At 37.4% G+C, this 20,065-nt stretch overlaps 1 protein-coding gene across 3 annotated transcripts in view; it reads left to right on the top strand.

The window, feature by feature from the left end:
• The window catches only part of CEP112 (centrosomal protein 112), a gene marked incomplete at its 3' end in the record, with an annotated part of 303,692 nt that overhangs the window by 6,317 nt on the left and 277,310 nt on the right, over positions 1-20,065 (top strand). For all 3 annotated transcript variants that reach the window (XM_081318537.1, XM_081318536.1, XM_081318538.1), the window contains exons 3-6: positions 3,098-3,288; positions 4,323-4,492; positions 17,774-17,870; positions 18,547-18,621. In XM_081318537.1, the coding sequence (XP_081174663.1) occupies positions 3,098-3,288; positions 4,323-4,492; positions 17,774-17,870; positions 18,547-18,621 (533 nt within the window). The remainder of the gene's footprint in view (positions 1-3,097; positions 3,289-4,322; positions 4,493-17,773; positions 17,871-18,546; positions 18,622-20,065) is intronic.

The raw sequence follows: 20,065 nt of genomic DNA on the forward strand, positions 1-20,065 counted from the left end.
TGTTCGGAAAAACTGTTAATTTCCCAGAATCTTCAGAGGAAAAGGATGCAGTAGTTAAATGTAGCAAAAAGAATCTGATTGTTATTTGAAGAGGCCAGTAATAAAAACTAAAGATATGCAATGTTTAGATCCAAAGGAGTCTCTTCTCTGTACTTGTTGGCTGCTCCTTAAAAGCACGACGACTGTTGTATAGCTTACATGGTAGTTGCACAGTTCTGGAAAAATATGTTTTTGAGTTAAGAAGTCATTAACGAGGTAGTAGCAGAATTTGACCATTTGTTGCTTTTGCTGCTCTGTCCCTGACCCTTAACTTTCTTAACCCAAACGTATATTTTTCTGAGCCCCTGAGGTTAGCATGTGAGCCCAGGAAAAAGTGCTTTAAAAAGCATTCATCGGCTATTAAAAAAGTGTCCACTCTGAATCTAAAATACCTTTGCCTACATAAGATGTGAACACTGCACACTTGGATAGAGAATGCTCATTTAGATTGTACTGTATATCACAGGTGACAGGTAACTATAGGTGTTTTGACTTTTCTCTGGAGGATATTGCATTCCTGCCATGCTTTTGCTATTTGAGGGAAAATAATGAACCAATTATGATACACAAATATGCAAATATTTCAGCAAAGAGGATGCAATCAACATTCTTGCGTTCCTACTGTAGCTTTAAGAATGGAATTGGAAGAATGGAGGTTAGATCTATATTATTATTTTTAGATACTGGCTGAAATTAATATTTAATTTAGCCACCTTAGTTGCTCTGAAAGCAAGCGATAACTTCTGTTCTTTGTGGAAAACAGGCATTAGAAATAAATTGACTCTTTCCTTGGATGCCCTGCAATCATTGGGATACATGCCAAAAATATTGAACATACCATGTTTCCTGGAAAATAAGACTTGCCCTGAAAATAAGACCTAGCTTGAGTTTTACATGTGCACCTAATATAAGTCCTACCCCTAAAATAAGCCCTGGTTTTACGAGGTGGGGTGAGGTCCACACATAAAAATCAAGCTGGTTTGGGTGGTGGAGCTGCCCCATGTGCCCTGCACTTGCTTACCTTAGGACCGCCGTAGCCAGGCCACCCATGCCCTGACACCTTTTGCAGCCACTTGCAGCCAGATGCCACGGCACCGGCACAATGTGCCACATGGCCTCCTGCTACGAGTGATGGCACTGGCACCATGCACCACACGGCCTCCTGCCCGGAGTGGCGACACTGGCGCCATGCACCATGTAGCATCCGGCCACAAGTAGCACCAGTGCCAGGCACCACACAGCCACAGAAGAATTTGAGTAGCGGTGCGACAGGTGTTGGGGACTGGAGACCTGGCTATGGTGGTCCTAAGGTAAGCAGGTAAGACATTCCCTAAAAATAAGACTTGTTGCCTCTCTTGGATGCAAAAAAAATATAAGACCGGGTTTTATTTTCGGGGAAACACGGTACAATGAACATGAAAAGGCAGCAAGTGATTATTAAAGATCCAAAGTGATTTAAAATGTGGCGTTATTCCCATAATGCTACTTAGATTCCATACTTTTTGAGCCTAGTTCAACATCACCCATCTTTAATTACCATGCTGTTCTCCAAGGTTGTGTTTCTCTTCTTTCTCTGTCTCTGTCTTTCTCTTTCGTCTCTCTCTCTACACACACGCGCGCACACACACACACACACATACACATGACTCCTTGAAATAGATTTGCTTTTTTTTCTTCCTAGTGTTAAAAAAACTCCTTCTAATTAATATTGTTTATAATTGATTTGAGATGTTAATTTCTTGATCAGTGCAGGGTTTCCAATAAAACATTTCCCCTCCTCACAATTTCATATTAGTATTAGTCTATAATGTGAATTTCTCATATGAATCTGTGGGGGTCAAAATGTATTTGCTTCCCTGTGCCTAATTCCTTTGAATGTTGAAAGAGTCATTCATTGCTTACTGAAGTGATATAAGAATTTGTCTAATTTTCAAAGGAATCACACTTTAGCCGTCTAAACAAGCCCAGAAAGAATTATTTTCTTTTCACTTGAATACATACATTAAAATAAAAACCCAATGATAGAACTAAAAATTTTGTAAATTAAAGATGCCATCCTGATCAGGAAACCTGAATTTAATTGAAGAAATTTTTTTAAAAAAACATTATCCTCCCACGGAAACTTTATTAGTAGTTTATCCACCTATATAAAATAACAATAGGAATATATAATGCATCAATATAAAGTCAGTAGTCATTTAATTATTAAAATAAATATAACCTCTAAATTACAGGTAGTCCTTGACTTAGAACAGTTCGTTATAACAGTACTGAAAAAAGTGACATGATCTGTTTTTCAGACAACGTGATCAAAATTTGAATGCTTGGCAATTGGTTCATATTTATGATCCGTTGCAGTATCCCGGGATCATGTGATCTGCTTTTATGACTTTCTGGCAAGCAAAGTCAATGGGGAAGCCAGATTCACTTAACAGCTGTGGCAAGAAAGATCATAAAATGAGCAAAACTCACTTAACAAACATCTTGCTTAGCAACATAAATGTTGGGCTCAATTGTTGTAAGTCGAGGATTACATGTAATTTGTATTGTAGAAGGGATTTCAGTTATATTATCTTAGGTCTGAGAACTAGAAGAACCACATTGAATAAAAAATAATTGTGGGCTGCAAAGGAATATCTGGTATCCTGATTGCTGGTTAGCAGAGTGGCAGCAGTGAATCATTGGAGGCACTTGGCAGCATGTCTTTTGGGATGGCAGCTTTGATGAATGTACTGAAATTTTTTAAAATGCCAGTGGGCAACACAGTCCACGGCGGCACAATCCACAAGGTGGATTGCAAGCTGCAGGTCTGCCCTAGAGTTAGGAGATTTAGGTATTATGTTTTACAAATTTGAAGATTTTCCTTTGCCTGTTTTGCCAATTGATTTAAAAATGTGTAGCACATAACTATTTTCTTTCATTTTTTAAAAAAGAGTCCTTATTTAGAAGTAAATGTATTTAGGCTCTCACCATCTTAATGTTTCTTGTGTTATTAGGTACTTAAGGATAATATTCTGCATAATATTGTTTCGTAATTTTTATTTTTTGTCTTCTTCAGAACGTTACAGATGTGCTGTTTGGATTAAAAAACTTTGTGAGCCTTCAGGTGCTGGTACAGGAATTGTTGGTAGAAAGAATAGAAACTTATATGCAAAACTGCTTCTTCATATGCTAAAGCGAGGAGTGCTGGAAGGACCATTTACACAAAAACCTGAATCAGGCATATTGAAAACACTTCCATCATACATGGTAAATATATAATTCTTTCCTACAGTTTAAAATCGGTATGTTTCATATTTCTATTTATGGGAAGAGAGAAATGATTAGGGATTATTTTATTTATTAATCCAATTTATATGGCTGCCCTGTTATTCAAAAACTGTGGGTAATGAACAATCCCTTCACCTTGAGAATTAGGCTAAAAGAAATAAAATAAAACTGTTTTGAGGCACAATAAAAATTACCCATGTCAGAGCTCCCATAATGTCCCAAACCAATGCCTGGGTTTACTCTAGATGCTTAGTTGAATAAAACATCACAGGATGATATTAGCACTAATTTAGAACAAAATAGTATTAACATTAAGAACTAAAATATGATTTAGCACTGTTAAACATGATGAGATGCATAAGGAAAATTGAGGACAAGGAAAGATAGCAAGGATGCTGCACACGACCTTGTTGCAAACAACTGTAAAACAAATCTGAAGTATGAGGAGGTTACATGGCTATTAATTGTTGTCATGTTCTGGAGGTTATTTCAGTAATTTTAATAACATCTGCAGTTTTTCTTAAATCTTGATCTGATGAGAGATGTTGAACACAGAATTCATAGGTTTCATCAGGGAAAGTTTGAATTCCAGGACATTAGTAATGTCTTGGGCACTTTTGTAGAAAACATAGTATGAGAAGATATGAGCTAAAGATTTTACTACTGCAATATCAAAGCAGAGAGAGCTGCATGTTTTTGATATTACAGTACAGTCATGACAGTTGTAAGAGATTCAGGTATCTTAATAGGGAAGTTTGTAAAATACATATCCTGTGCACATTTGAATAAATTTCTGATTTAAACTTGCAACAAAAGGTATATTAATTGGAAACTGAAATGAGCTACTGTGTCAAGAGCTCAGGTCATATATTATACTAAATGATGGTTTGTTGAATAGGTCCAATGACTACCTAGTATTTAGTGTTATTGTGGAATTTATTAAATAAAGTAAGGATTATTTCTGGAAACTTACATTGTGAAACATGTTTCAATATTCTCTTTTGAAAATCTAGTCAATCTATTTTGATGAGCCAAGTTCAAAAAGAGCTTGGAGTAACATGCCAGAAGATTTACGTGACTGGGTCATGGAAGAATTGGGCCAGAGTTCCTATAAACCAGATGAATCCTGGAAACTTTCCTTTAAAGAAGAGTCTGCTTTGGTTAGCACACCATGTAAACAGAGGTAAAAATTGGAGATATAATAATAAATGCTAGACTGAGGTTCTTTATATTTTCAAAATGAGTAATTTTTAAAATAGATCATGGTTGTAGTTTTATCTTTTGAGAGACTTGGTTTCTTCTGATGTGGTAGATTGGCCTTTGTTATTTAATAGGACATCAGCTGATTAAGGTGGCTTCATTTGTACTTAATGGCTTGTCCTTACTATTTGTTGGTTACATTTCTTTTTTTCAGTACCATGCTTCATTTTTGCCTAAGTAATTGTGTTTTTACTGACAGTTAACTGTCATGTTTGCATGTTAAAAAGTTCAGTGCAAACAAGATGAGTGTCAGTTTGTTCTAGTGGTTAAGGCACCAGGCTAGAAACCAGGAGATCATGAGTTCCAGTCCCACCTTAGCTATGAAAGCGAGCTGGGTGACCCTGGGCCAGTCACATACACTCAGCCCAACTTACCTCACAAGTTTTGTTGTGGGAAAAATAGGAGGAGGAAAGTGTGTTGGATATGTTCGCCGCCTTGAGTTATTTGTAAAAATAATAAAGGTGGGATACAAACAAACAAAAAAACAAATAAGACAGGAGTGGATCACCTGCAGCCTTCAACTCCTGTAGCTTTTGGAATCTTCAGAATTCAGTGGTGGAATATCGGAATATCAGTGTCACACAGTTCATGACAATTGAGGTTGGAATTATGTGACATAGATATTGATTGATTATGTGTCATCAAGTTGGTGTTGACTCTTTGCAACCACATAGATAAATTTTCTTCCTGACAATCTGATTCTAACCTAGTCTTTCAGGTCTTCCAGTCGTGAATATTTCCATTGCTGCTGTAATTGAGTCTAGTTGCTGCTGTTGTCCTCTTCTCTTTCCTTCTACCCTTCTTGCTATAACAGCCTTTTTTAGAGAACTGTCTAATGCAGGGGTCAGCAACCTGAAACAGTGAAAGAGCCACTTGGAACTGGTTCCCTCACAAAAGGAAAAACTGGGAGCCGCAAAAAATGTGTGAGCATGCGCGTACATGCGTGCAAGTGCAGAACAGGGTTTGACTGAAGAGTGGAGCCAAGGCGAGATATGCACCTACCCTGCATATTTGAATTGATTGGTTGAACTTTTTTAGTCCCACTTTTTTTTTTGGACTGCACATGGCAGAGGACTGGGAGCCACAGGAGACGGCTGAAAGAGCCGCATGTGGCTCCAGAGCCGCGGATTGCAGACCTGTGGTCTAATGGATAATTTGAGGACTCTGGGTTGAATTGTTCAGCAATCCTTTTTTGTTTTGTTTTCTTGCCTCTATGGTAGTTTCAGGAGTCTTATTTTATTTATAAATTGTACTTAGGAGGCCACCCACCTCCGAGAACTTTATTCTGAAGAATGAACAATAAAATCATAAAATAACAATACTAAATCAGAATGCCATTAAAATGTTGTTTAAAAAAAGACTGGATGATATCACTGGACATTATGAACAAATATTCTCCAACACCAAAATTTAAAAATTGAAAGCTTGTTCCTTTATTGCTGATGGTTGATTTTAAAAGGCCGAAGTTATCTACCACATTGATGTTTTCATTATAAATTCTAAAGCTGGTCGCCATATTTGCCAATAGTTTGGCCTTCTTTATAATTAATCTTAGTCCCTTTTTTCATTATGCTCCTGGAGGGGCAATGAAGGAGGAGGGATAGATACTTCAGGAGCTCGGATCAGGGGGCACCCGATCAGAGCGAACTGTAGGACCCTCTGGAAAACGAAGAGAAAGGCTGTTTAAATCTCCGGCCATAGGCTTCTCCAGCGGGAAGCAAAGAATCATAAATCAGAGGAATTTCAACTGCTTGCTGAAGCTGGGTGAGCAAGATGGGGACTGTAGCCAAGAAATTAAAAGACGCTTGATCCTCAGGAGGAAAGCCATGGCAAATCTAGACAACACACTAAAAAGATGAGACATCACCCAGTCAACAAAAGTGTGTATAGTCAAGGCTATGGTCTTCCCAGTTGCAATGTATGGCAGTGAAAGTTGGACCATAAAAAAGGCTGAGCGCCAAAGAATTGAGGCCTTTGAACTATGGTGCTGGAGAAGACTCCTGTGAGTCCCTTGGACTGCAAGGCGATCAAACCGGTCAGTCCTAGAGGAGATCAACCCTGACAGCTCTTTAGAAGGCCAGATCCTGAAGCTAAAACTCAAATACTTTGGCCACCTAATGAGAAGGAAGGACTCACTGGAGAAGAGCCTAATGCTGGGAAAGATTGAGAGCAATAGAAGAAAGGGACGACAGAGAATGAGGTGGCTGGATGGAGTCACTGAAGCAGTAGGCGTGAGCTTAAATGGTCTCCAGAATATGGTAGAGAACAGGAAGGCCTGGAGGAACGTTGTCCATAGGGTCGCGATGGGTCGGATACGACTTTGCAGCTAACAACAAACAAAAATCTATCTATCTATCTATCTATCTATCTATCTATCTATCTATCTATCTATCTATCGCCCATCTTAGTACGGGGATACTCTGGGCAGCTTACAATATTAAAATGGTAAAATTATACAAAACCTATATATAATATGAACAAAATACATAAAAATATATATACTGAACCCTAAGTAAAAAGATGGGCAGGGAGGGAAGGATTAGGATGAGCAAAGAAGAAGTGGGGTGTATTATTGATCTGTCAACCACCCCTAATGTGAAGTCTCTCCCATTGGAGTCCCAAGCCAACTGGCAGAGCCAGGTCTTTAAGCTCTTACGAAAGATCAGGAGGGTGGCAGATGACCTCACTCTGGGGGGCAAGATGTTCCAAAGGGCAGGAGCAATGGCAGAGAAAGCTCTTCTCCTGGACCCCGCCTGCCAGAATATCTTAGCTAACGGGGCATGCAGCATGCCACTTCTGCTGGCACGGGTGGGGCGGGCTAGTCCCACTGAGTGGTCATTGAGTAATGTGATCATTAAGCAAGATGTCACGTCACTGTCCACACGACTGCTTCACTCAACAACTAAAAACAATCCCAGTGCTTTTGGGATTAAGCTAATGTATGAGTCATTAAGTGGATAGAGTTGCAGATAAGGGAGACCATGGGAGGTTATACTCAGAACTCAATGAATTTCCGCGGAATCCAACAGAGAAGATTGCAAATGGCGATCACATGATAGGGGATGCTTGGCAAGCAGTTATAATTGTGAACAGGTTGCCAAGCACTCAGGTTACAATCACGGGACTGCTGGCATGGTAGTGCAGTGTTTTACGACGGCCAGACGTTTTTAAGTTCTTAAAGCTCCATGTATATATTTTGGAGTGACATAGAGTTGTACATCTTACTTTAAAATCATATAGAGAAATTGAAAATGCGTTAATCAGTGCTTGGAAAACCCTTTTCCAAAAGCTTGCCAGTAATTCTTTTGGAGGTTCATGTAGAAACTATTAGAAGCATAGCTTACTGAACTAAATGATGGAAAACAACAAATGGAAAATGTTAAGCAGCAATTACATAAGTAAAGTGCATTTTTTCTTTTGTTTTTCCAGTGCTGAAGGACTAGTGTTTTAGGAACAAGGGCAGAGAATAATTTTCTCTTGTCCAATTACCATTTTCCATTCAATAGTTGCGTAATTCAATGGAGGGTCCATGGAAGATGGCCATTCAAAAATATTAAACCGTTTCATTGAAATTAATAATTATTTCTTCCCAGAACCCATAATCATTTTGTGATAATGCAAAAATATGTTTTAATGAGGCAGAGAGAAATTTAAATTTCTAAATTCTAATACAAATTAAAATAACGAGTTATGAAACTAGTTACAAAAATAATATCATTATGGCACAAAAGTGATGGATACTGGGACTTTAATTTATGTGTTTTAGGGTATTATAACCGCAGTGTGAATGCATATATTAAAGTTGAACCTTCAGGCATTTTTTTTGTTGTTGTTCAAAGATGTTAGTGTGGAAGAATGTGTCTATTTGAAAAAAAATTACAGTATGAGGATGCTAACTCTTGTTTATTCTTTTGGGATGATCTAAGCTTCTTGCTTTTAAAAAGATATTATACATCCTGTATCTTTCACATTTGTATTTTTGAATGGACCTTTGGGGTTTTTTTAAATAAAGCAAAATGACATGCTTAAATCTGTTTCTTTAATGAACTTTAATAGTTTGCTGCAATTGAATCAATAAAAATAGTTTGAGGGCAGCTAGCTATTACCGGTACTACTTTCTTTGTGTAAGATGCTGAAATAAACAGCAGGTGGTGGTGGTGTACTGTAGAACAGAGAAAACATTTCTTTGTGCTTTCTGAGAATTTGTTTGAAGGAACATTGATATCCATTCCCTTTCTTGCTGGAATGATTTGCTGAAAAGCTTTATTAAAATTAGTGATTTATAAACAGTAAAATGACTATTCTAATCAATTCAAGCTATGTTTCACATCAGAAGTTGATTCTTTTGGCACATTTCTTTCATTACTCTTTGTTGCTCTTCTAATTGTCTTTGTGACAATGCATGTTCTACATGTGATCACATTTCTCTGTAGGAATTGACAGCTGAGATTGACGGAAATATAACAGTCTGTAATCAGGAAGGCTAGTCTTTTTTATTTTGCTCTGTCACTGTTCTTTTTAGAATTATGTGCCTATAATTAATTCCTAATAATTTCTTGACAGCAGTGGAAATGTATAGATGGCCACTCCTAGTAATATAGAAAATCAGAAGAATAGCGTAAAAGCTAGAAGGGTTTCAGCCTGAAAGATTGTGTTATCTTAATAACAATATTGCTGAGTTTTAGATTAGTGGAAAGAAATCTAATTGCATCTAATTGCAGTCAAATTATGACATCCTATGGGTGTGGTTGCTCATGAAGTGTATAGCAGTATTTTCTTTATAATGACTTCTCATTGGTAAGCCCTTTTATTATCTGATATAAAAATTGAGTATTTTTCCTTATAAGATTTTTTAAAATACCATTTTTTAAAAAAAGGCATTTGGTCTGTATAAGCACCTTTGGAGGAGGCACATCTTTTATATTATTAAATATTCTCTTTTACTGTTATTTCTTGGTATTTGTGCAGAAAGTTGAAAGAAGGCTATGAATTTTTAGCTAAATAAATGTGAATGTGAATAAATCTGAATGAATGTGAGCAGTGGTTATTGAAATTACATTGCAAACTCCATCCCTTGTGGCAGGGGTGGGCTGGCAATGGTGGCTAGCTCAGAAAGTCTTTAAGTTGAAATCCACAGGTTGTAAAGTTGCCATTGTTGCCCACCCCTGCCTTGTAGGCATGCTTGTGATGTGGCAGTGCACTTCAAAAGTGGGGTAGAACTTGCATGGCAGTACAGTGCCTTTCTCCAGTTGATAAATTAAAGTTGTGCATACTTTAAGAATGTATGTTTGGTACTCATATAAGGTTATTTTCAAGGTGTGCACAGCAGTAATAATGTATGTTGGATGTCACTGGAGATTATTTTCCCTCTTTATGTTGCTGCTGTCTTGATAATTTTATCAAATAAATCATTCAGAGTGTTATAGTGATTAGATGCCAGAAATACAATGTAGGCTGAATGGTCTTTTGTTGGTGTTTGGTCTCTTGTTGGTACAGTATGAAAAACTACTTTGTATTTTAGTTTTTAAAGAATTCTCAAGCTCGTGTGGTCTATTGGGTTATAATGCAGCTAGTTCTGAAGCTCAGCAAGCCTGGATTTGGTTTGGATCTAGGTGGGAGACCTCTTGAGAATCTCATGTACATTTACCAACACTATTATTTTACAGATATACAGTGCCAAGAAAACGTTGTGGTTTAAGAAAGGAAATGCTGTGTTCGTACCTCTGGCTGCTCTAAATAGTTTTTTGTCTTTAAAAACAAAGCATTTGATTACCCTAATATCTTTGCCAACCTGAGCTCCTGAAAAATAGTAGATAACATATGAGAAGTAGTAAATATATAATGACCTCTTGCTAAAGAAAAATGACTTGTAAATAAACTTGGTTCAACATTACTTAATGTTGAAAAATAATTCTTGGCATCAGAACTTGTGCATAATGGACTACTTCACATTAATTTGGATGATGATCTGTAACTGAAATTTTGCTGCGTCTCTGAGGACTCCACTCTAAACAGCTTCCAAAATAGGAGACCAGTTGTTGGAGTAAGTTGTTAAGTAGCCGTTTTATGATTATTTCATTCTTTTTGTATATACTAAAATATGATGAAACACAGAACTCTTATCTACAAAAATATCTAGTTTTATGTATATGCACATCATATAATTTTGTTTTTAATATTTAAATAAATTTAATTCACCATGTAGGAAAAAATGGGAAATAGACTAGAATAGAATAGAATCATAACTTTATTGTCACTTTACATGTACATTAAACAGCATATATTAAAATGAGATTTCGTTGCATACAGCTCCCCAATATACACTGCATAAACAAGACAAAAAGATAATTATACACATACCCACATACACACACATATATGACACAGAGAAACAACACAGTCTAGTTCGGATATATTCATATACATGGCGAGAAAAACTAATCTTGTGAGTTTACCAGACGGATGACATAGGGAACAGAGCTTTTGCAGAATCTGGTAGTCCTGCTAGAAATACTTTGAAACCTCCTCCCAGAGGGGAGCAACAGAAACAGATCGTGAAGTAGGTGTGTGAGGTCTTTAATAATGCTTAAAGCTCTAAGCACATAGTGCTTAAAAGCAGTGTCCTGAATAATGGGAAATGGGCTTCTTATAATCTCAGCTGTCTTTAACACTTTCTGTATGGACTTTCTATCTGAGTCATTGCTAACACCAAACCAAACAGTGATGCAGTTTGTTAAGATGCTCTCAGTCGTGCCTCTTGTAAAAAGTGGCCAGGACAGAAGGAGAAAGATGTGCTCTCCTCATCCAACACAGGAAATGCAGGCACTGGTTTGCATGCTTCACTAAGGATGATGTGTGGAATTAACCAAGTCAGATTATTAGTTATTTGCCCCCCCAGATAATACTGACCACCTCCACAGCTGCAGCCTTGATATAGAGTGGAATATGGCCATGCCAGCTCTTTCTAAAATCTACAATGATCTCCTTTGTTTTATCAACATTTAGAATCAGGTTACTTTTACTGCACCAGTCCATTAGAGGCTTTACCTCTTCTCTATAAGCATCTTCGTCATCCTGGATAAGACTCACTACTGCTGTGTCATCTGCATACTTCACAATGTAATTCGTAGCTGATTTGGCACAGCAGTTGTGGGTCATCAAGGTGAACAGCAATGGATTTGAGACATAGCCCTGTGGGGAACCCGTACTCGAGAGGGAGTTGGTACTTTGGTTTAGGCCCTTTGTGGAAGCCTAAGCATTGACAAGCAAGTCTGTTTTAATTAAAGTTAAAATAGGAGGATGGAGAAGGCAAAACAGGAGTTTCTTTATGGAATCTATTAACTACTGATGTAGACATATTGGAAATATAAAGGTGACAACACATGATTCCGAATGTTCCAGCTAGCCTGTGAAGAACCAATCAAGAATCAGGGATATCGGTTGGAAAGAATGGATCCCAGCAGCCTGGACCTCTGATGATATGAAAAGTCTGATTGTTTTGTACCAGATTTTCAGAGGGTCTCTGGTAACTTGATATGCTCATTTGCATTTTTGTGGTATTCAGCAAGACAGTTAATTAAACTGACTATTAAATTAAGAATCTGCAGATTGTAAACATCTTATTTTTATATAAATAAATGTATTAATTTTTATTTTATGTAACAGTTATACTGTTATATCTTAATCTTTGTAGCTGCTAGCGTATCATAGCAAAAAAGAAAGTAATGTATAATTTCTCTTTGTTCTGGTGATATTATTGGTCATGAAAGCATCTAGGGAACTTCCTGATTCCCTTTTTAGAAAAGTTAGTTTTAAGTTGACATTTGAAAGCAAACCTTCACAGTTTTCTCCCCAATCAAATGGTCATTATAAAAAGCTTGTTTGAGGTATAAATTTGGTTTGACCCATAATGAATGGATTTGGGTCTCAATTACCTTTTACACTATGGTTCCAACATAACCCTCTTTTTTGTATAATCTTATCTTGCCTAAATATCAAAAACATGAATTATAAGTTCAATTTTTTATTTTTCACATTAAATCCATAAGGGATTTCATAAAAAAATATTGACAATGATCAAAGAAGTCAATTTGGCCATCTGAACAATTTCCATCATTTTTCCGAACCATTACTCACTCCATCCTTGGTCATACAAACATTTTGCTGCAATTATCATATGCATAAACAAACAAAAACAAAGTTCCATGACTTTTTTCTCCTCTTGTTATTGGACCAGTCCACCAGAGGCTTTACCTCTTCTCTATAAGCATCTTCATCGTCATCCTGGATAAGACTCACTACTGCTGTGTCATCCGCATACTTCACAATATGATTTGTAGCTGATTTGGCAGTTGTGGGTCATCAAGGTGAACAGTAATGGATTTGAGAGACAGCCCTGTGGGGAACGCGTACTTGAGATGGAGTTGTACAGATGGGGACTGTAGCCAAGAAATTAAAAGACGCTTGCTCCTCGGGAGGAAAGCCATGGCAAATCTAGACAGCACACTAAAAAGCAGAGACATCACCCTGTCAACAAAAGTGTGTATAGTCAAGGCTATGGTCTTCCCAGTTGCAATGTATGGCAGTGAAAGTTGGACCATAAGAAAGGCTGAGCGCCAAAGAATTGAGGCCTTTGAACTCTGGTGCTGGAGAAGACTCCTGCGAGTCCCTTGGACTGCAAGGCGATCAAACCGGTCAGTCCTAGAGGAGATCAACCCTGACTGCTCTTTAGAAGGCCAGATCCTGAAGCTAAAACTCAAAATACTTTGGCCACCTAATGAGAAGGAAGGACTCACTGGAGAAGAGCCTGATGCTGGGAAAAATTGAAGGCAATAGAAGAAGGGGACGACAGAGAATGAGGTGGCTGGATGGAGTCACTGAAGCAGTAGGCGTGAGCTTAAATGGACTCCAGAAGATGGTAGAGGACAGGAAAGCCTGGAGGAACATTGTCCATAGGGTCGCGATGGGTCGGACACGACTTCGCAACTAACAACAACATATTTTTTCTCTATACATTTTGGATTTATGTTATTGTAGTTTCCTGATGTTGCTTGTTAATCATAGTTCAATAAAAGCAATGAAAAAGTATATTAAATGTCTAAATCAGCATGTTGCAAAATTCTAGCAAATGTATAATCAGCTCAATTGAAAGAAACTTTTCACTGGAAACATAATTAAATACTGTAGATAAAAACTCTACAGGTTTTTCTTTCTTTATGCCAATTCACTAATGCATTTTTGCTATGATGCAATTGGTCATATTCACCTAAGAATTCTCTTCATGAAAAAAAATTGCTACTGTGTGATTTTTCTCAGCATTGTCCATTTGTACTAAAGTTTTTCTTGCCAAAAGCACTTGAACATTTTCCCACCAAATTCCCCTTTTGCCTTTGCTTAAGCATTTGCTATCATGTTGTGCAGTTCTATTTGTATTTATCACTGTTCCGTACTGCAATAGCTAGTGCTGTTATTATGGTGTTAAAGTGGTTATCAACATTTTGTCCAACTCCCTTACTGAAAAGGAAAAAGACCTCACTGATGTTAAAAACTAAGTTAGAGATAAAATATTTACTTACAATGGATGAAAATCCCTCAGCCCTAGAATGAGCTTTTAACATATTACAGATAGTTTTTGCTTAATGACCCTAATTAGAACCCGCAACTCCCACTAAGCCAGCAACCCCAACCTTTTGGGAATCAGAACCAGTTTTGTGGAAAGAGATTTTTCCACAGACCGGAGCGGGTGTTGTTCTGTATACTGCCTGCATCCTGTGGATGGAGCTTTGCTTGTTTGCGCGGCTTGGTTTCTAGCATGCCACAGACCTGGGTTTGGGAACCTCTGCATTAAAGTTGGAAATCACATGACTACAATTGTACTTTCCAGTTAGAAAGAAACAAGAGTAGTTAGTTTCACACCTTCAGCTTTTGTTTGCTTCCTGACTGCTCATTCTTTGGAATGCTCAACTGTCTACTTATTGTCTTGTATATATTAAAAACGATGCAATCACACCATAGCCTGGAACTGGAAGACATGCTACAAAAGCAGGTTACTCTCTTGAAATCTCTTTGTCTCTGGGAGTGGAAATTGAAAAAAAAAGCAAGTGATTCTCCAGCCGAGAGGAGGGATTAGAGAGAAAGAGATTTCAAGAGAGTACTGTAAGCTGTTTGTGTAGCATGCCTGCAGCTGTCAGTCCTGAATTGGAATATTGATCACATTGCTTTTGATGTGTAGAAGAGCAAATAACTTACTTTTGCAATCCCTCTCTGCAATCTCTCTGCTCTGCAAGGAGAGAGAAAAAGGAAATCTCAGGTTAGGCACAGGACAATGCTTATTGACTGTAATGGCACTCATGCGCCAGAGGGATACTGCAAAGCTTGTAAATAATTGTAAATGGGCTATAAAAGTTATTTTTTTCCAACACTGCCATAACAGAACAAATATAGTTGGTAAATGAGGAGTACTTGTATGTGAAATATTGCGAGAAGTGCTGATAAAGATGAAACAAAGCTAATAAATGCAAGACAAGGAAGAAAACATGTTTGAGTAATATTGAGCATGTCTAGTTTAATGACAGGAAAAACTAAGGGTGATATTTAGCAGTGTTCCAATATCTTCAGGGATTGCCACAAAGAAGAGAGGGGTCAACCTATTCTCCAAAGCCCCAGAAGGCAAAACAAGAAGCAATGGATGGAAACTAATCGAGGACAGAAGCAACCTGGAACTAAGGAGGAGTTTCCTGACAGTTAGAACAATTAATCAGTAGAATGACTTGCCTCCCATTGTGGGTGCTCCAACACTGGAGTTTTTAAAGAAGAGATTGGACAACCATTTGTCTGAAATGGTATAGGGCAGGGGTCAGCAACCTGAAACAGTGAAAGAGCCACTCGGAACCGGTTCCCTCACAAAAGGAAAAACTGGGAGCCGCAAAAAATGTGTGTGCATGCGCGTACATGCGCGCATGTGCAGAACAGGGTTTGACTGAAGAGTGGAGCCAAGGCGAGATATGCACCTACCCTGCATATTTGAATTGATTGGTTGAAATTTTTTAGTCCCACTTTTTTTTTTTGGACTGCACATGGCAGAGGACTGGGTGCCGCAGGAGACGGCTGAAAGAGCCGCATATGGCTCCGGAGCCGCGGTTTGCAGACCTGTGGTATAGGGTCTCCTCCTTGATCAGGGGGTTGCACCAGAAGACCCCCAAGGTCTGTTCCCACTCTGTTATTCTGTTATTCCGAGAGCTTAAGTAGAAGGCTCTAAAAATTTATGAACAAATTTGTCATTGCATTTGGGTTACAGAATTTAACACCATGCCCTTCAAGCCCCTTTTTTCCTCTGGTATACTTTATGTGAGGTTTTCAAGGAACATAACCTTAGCATAAAGTAAGGGAAGCCTCTAGTTGTAGTTATTAGAACCGTTAGTAATTGGATGCTGTGAAAATGAAATGTACTATGCATACTTGCAACATATTTTGATAATGTGTTTAAGAATTAGAAAAACAGAATGGTTAATAATTTAAGAATGTTTAATTTTTAAGCAGATTTCATGTTGTCTTCATCTATTATTCAACTATATGAAAGGTTTGCTTACAGTCTTCTGCCTTCCTTATAAAATGTGTTTTTTTAAAAAAGGAAAGCTGAAAAGTATTAAAATACAGCGTTTCTAAAAACTAGAACACTTTTTAATAGTTTTATTTTCCTTGATTATGAAAACCAGACTTGTTATTCTGAAACTGGGGTAACTTAGTCAATATTAAGATAGGGTAACTTCCTTAATTATGAAAACCTTAAAAATGGTAACTATCTTTTTCTAAAAGAACTAATTTGGTAACTTTAGAGTAGAAAATTGAATTCTAATGTTACAAAAAAGAAAGGACAACATTTGTTTTTGGTATATTGAAAAGAAAGATAAAAAATGATATGCTGATTTACCTTATGATTCAAAATTCATTATTACAGCAGATCCTTGTTAGATCAACTCAAAGATTTATGTTCTATCAAAAAAAAAAAGAATGTACCAGCTTCTGTGTACTGTAGGACATTCCTGAGGGCAACAGGGTAAAGAAGATAGATTTTGCACCCTAGGTTTTACTGTAATTAAAATAGAGAAAGGCTCCCTTTTTGAGTTAGGTGAAGTATGATTTAACACTCTAGAACAGCAGTCCCCAACCTTTGTGGCTTGACAGCCTGGTGTGGGAAGGGGAACTGGGCTCTGTAACAGCAGGCTGGCACAGCTCAATTTGTGCAAGTGGTGGGCTGATGCACACAAGCATGCTTGTATAGCTTGACTTGTGCAAGTTGAGCTGCATGTTTGTGTGCTTGTGTGCCAACCCGCTGCTTGCGTGGGCCGGTTGCAAATAGGCCATGGGCCGGTTGCAAATAGGCCATGGGCCGGTTGCAAATAGGCCATGGCCCGGTAGTTATGCATAAGATATATAATTTCTTGAGGGTTGCTAAAGTGGCATTACAGGGAATTCTTGATTTATCACCATAAATCGTAAGGGCGGTATATAAATTCAATAAAATAAAAAAAATAAATAAATAGTGGAATCTGGAATTTCCATCATAAGTCATGTTGGTCATAAGTTGAGATATCACTACGACTGTACCTGATGTTATGAGGTTTTTTGCGGTAGTTGTTAAGTGAACACAGTGGTTGTTAAGCAAATCCATGTATTTCTGTGGACTTTTTTGCTGGAAACTGGTTGAAAAAGCTAGAAACTGGCAAACAAATTGTAAATCATGGTCATGTGACTTTGGAATGCTAAAACCAACCATAAACAGTGATTTGGTTGCCAAGCATCCAAAATACGGTCACGTGATCTCAGTGTATGTGCAGTCAATGGAACTCAAGAACAGGGTCTGAAGTAGCTTCTGTGGGGGTCTGTCATACCTTTGACTGGTTAATAATGTGAGGTCCACTTGTATAATTTTTAGGAAGCAAATATAAATTATGTAGACAAGCTGCTTTTCAAAAGGGTGAGGAGAGCAAAAGGTGTCTGTTACAATTTTTAGTTGCACATTGCCTCACCTTGTTGGCTTATTATGATGATTGATTTGATTGCTGTATTTCTGTGTCTTTTGAAAAAGCATATAGCATTGAAATAGAAAGGCAAAATAGAAATATAAAGAAAGAAATGGGTATTAAGGATACTATTGTGAAGACAAGTTTTTTCAGTATGTTCTGTTTATTGCTATTTATTACAGGGAACAATATACCTGTAAAGGAAAACTAGCCTTAAGATCACATTCGACGAGTCCTCCTCATTTGTCAGAAGATGAGAACTTTCCATCAAAGACAAGGGTAAGGTTTTCCATATTTGCAGTAACCACCTTTTTTAAATTTTAGAATGCAGAAAATGAATGTAACATGCAAGAAGTTAAAACAGAAAAGAGACAGAACTGATGTCAAGTAGTATGTATGTATGTATGTATGGTTTATTGCAATGTGTTTTAAACTACAACGGTGTTTTGCAATAAAGTGCTGAGTTGGACCCAATAAAGAACATGGGAAACAGGTAGCATATAGTTTTATTTTTCAACATTAAGGTATTTAGTCAATACTAAATTATTTAGGTTTTTGGGGGCTCTTCTTAACAATAGTCATTTGAAGATGTCTGTTTTGAATAACTTACTTATCTTGCATCAAATGTTGTAGCTTAATAAATAAAATGGTATGAAAAAATGAAGAACTCTGAAAATTATGCTGCTTTCCTCAATTTATTCCCAGAATTTTCCTTCAGAGCCTTTATAAACAATTTCCTGATGTAAAGGTTCTCAAAGAGGCCTGCATATACTAAATTAACTCTCCCCTGCCATTACTACCACTTATGTGGAAATAATCGCTGATTTACATTAGGAAATTACATAGCAATATGTACATCAACCTTTCTCAGAAATTATATACACATGTTTTCTCCCAATTTTCTGTTTTTCCTTGTTTGCGCTAAAACATTTTACCTAAAAATTGAATGTTTCAGGGAGATTGTTATAGAAGAAAAACTTCTTTTGATGACAGTGACTTTGAAGCTCGTCTCAACAGTTGGAATCTTGGGGTAAATTTGGTTTTTCTCTTCATTTATTTAAATTTCAAAATATTGCTAGTTTAATCCCTGCATTCAGTGTGTAACATGACTTTGCATATGATGTTCTAAAATGAGTTGGAAAGAAACTAAAATAAATCCTGGTGTTTTTAAAGGTATTTAGGAATCCAAAATTTATTTTCCAACTAGACTTTTCTAGGAAATTCATCAGCAAGATGTATAGCAGCAGATTTCTTTCTGTATTTCACCATCTGGAATTTAGAGATACACTGTGGTTTATTTTGGAGGCTGTATATAACAGTCATGACTAGTAGCTATTTGTACATCAAATATATCTAATCTCTTTCAAAACCCATGTAAGGAAAGTGTTAGATGATGGGAACAGGAAATTAAAAGGTCAGCGGAACTGCAGAGAGTTGTGGATAATATCACATAAGATTGGAAAGATACAGGATGATGGATTTTTGTTGCTTTCATGTGTTTCATATGATGGGAGGCTATGTTTGTATAAGGAGAGGTTTCCCCCCCCTCTGAAAATCTCTATTTTTGCCCCTGTCAAATAGTTATGTCATTTCAGGAATTGGTACAACTATTTAAGACGTTTCAGAAAGGTTCTACATTTGTAGCCCTGTGAACTCTAAAGCGTCTCTTTGCTTTCAGACCTGAAGTGCTACATAGCCTAATGCCAAATAAATGGTTTTGTAGGTGGCCCTGCCTCAGCCTATGCAGTCTCTTCAGTTTGTTAATCAAATTACTTGGATTTTTCTGCTGATTGACAGCTTATAGTGGGAACTAAATAAGTTTCTAAAATCTTGAATTGTGTCTATTTATTCAAGGTATATACCACATAATTTCTAATTACTCTGGATGATTCACAAAAAACTTAAAAATATCAAATAACAGTACATCAGTAAGAAATATAGATGAGAAAATCAGATAGCAACAAACATACAAACACTCTTCAAAACGGTCTGTACCCATTCTGGCCGAAAGCTGGATAAAGAGCCAGGTCTTCAAGGTCCTGTGAAACTTCCAGTAGGTTAGGAGCCACCTGGATCTTGGAGGGGGATCTCATTTCAGAGGGCAAGAGCTGTGAGAGGGTGCTTTCAGTATCTTAGTAGATGGTATTGTTTAACAAAAGGAACCTAGATCTTGCCATGCTTACTGGACTGAAGTGGTCGAGCAGATAGTAGGGGAGATAGGTAATCTCTTGGGTAGTTGGGTCCTCTACCATGAATAATAACAAGCATCTTGGAAACAAGCTGGAACAGAGGTGTCACATGGCCATGCTGCCTCATTCTGGACTAGTTGAAGCTTTGGGTGGTTCTCAACAACAGGCCCTTGTAGAATGCATATGTCAAGCTGAAGTGACTTGATTGAGAATGATTGTTTGAAGGGCTTCCCTATTTAGGAAAGGGCACAAGTGATGTATTAGGTCAAAGTTGTGCATTGGCCT

Source organism: Vipera berus (genome assembly GCF_964194415.1).
Source record: "Vipera berus genome assembly, chromosome: 2".
NCBI lineage: Eukaryota > Metazoa > Chordata > Lepidosauria > Squamata > Viperidae > Vipera > Vipera berus.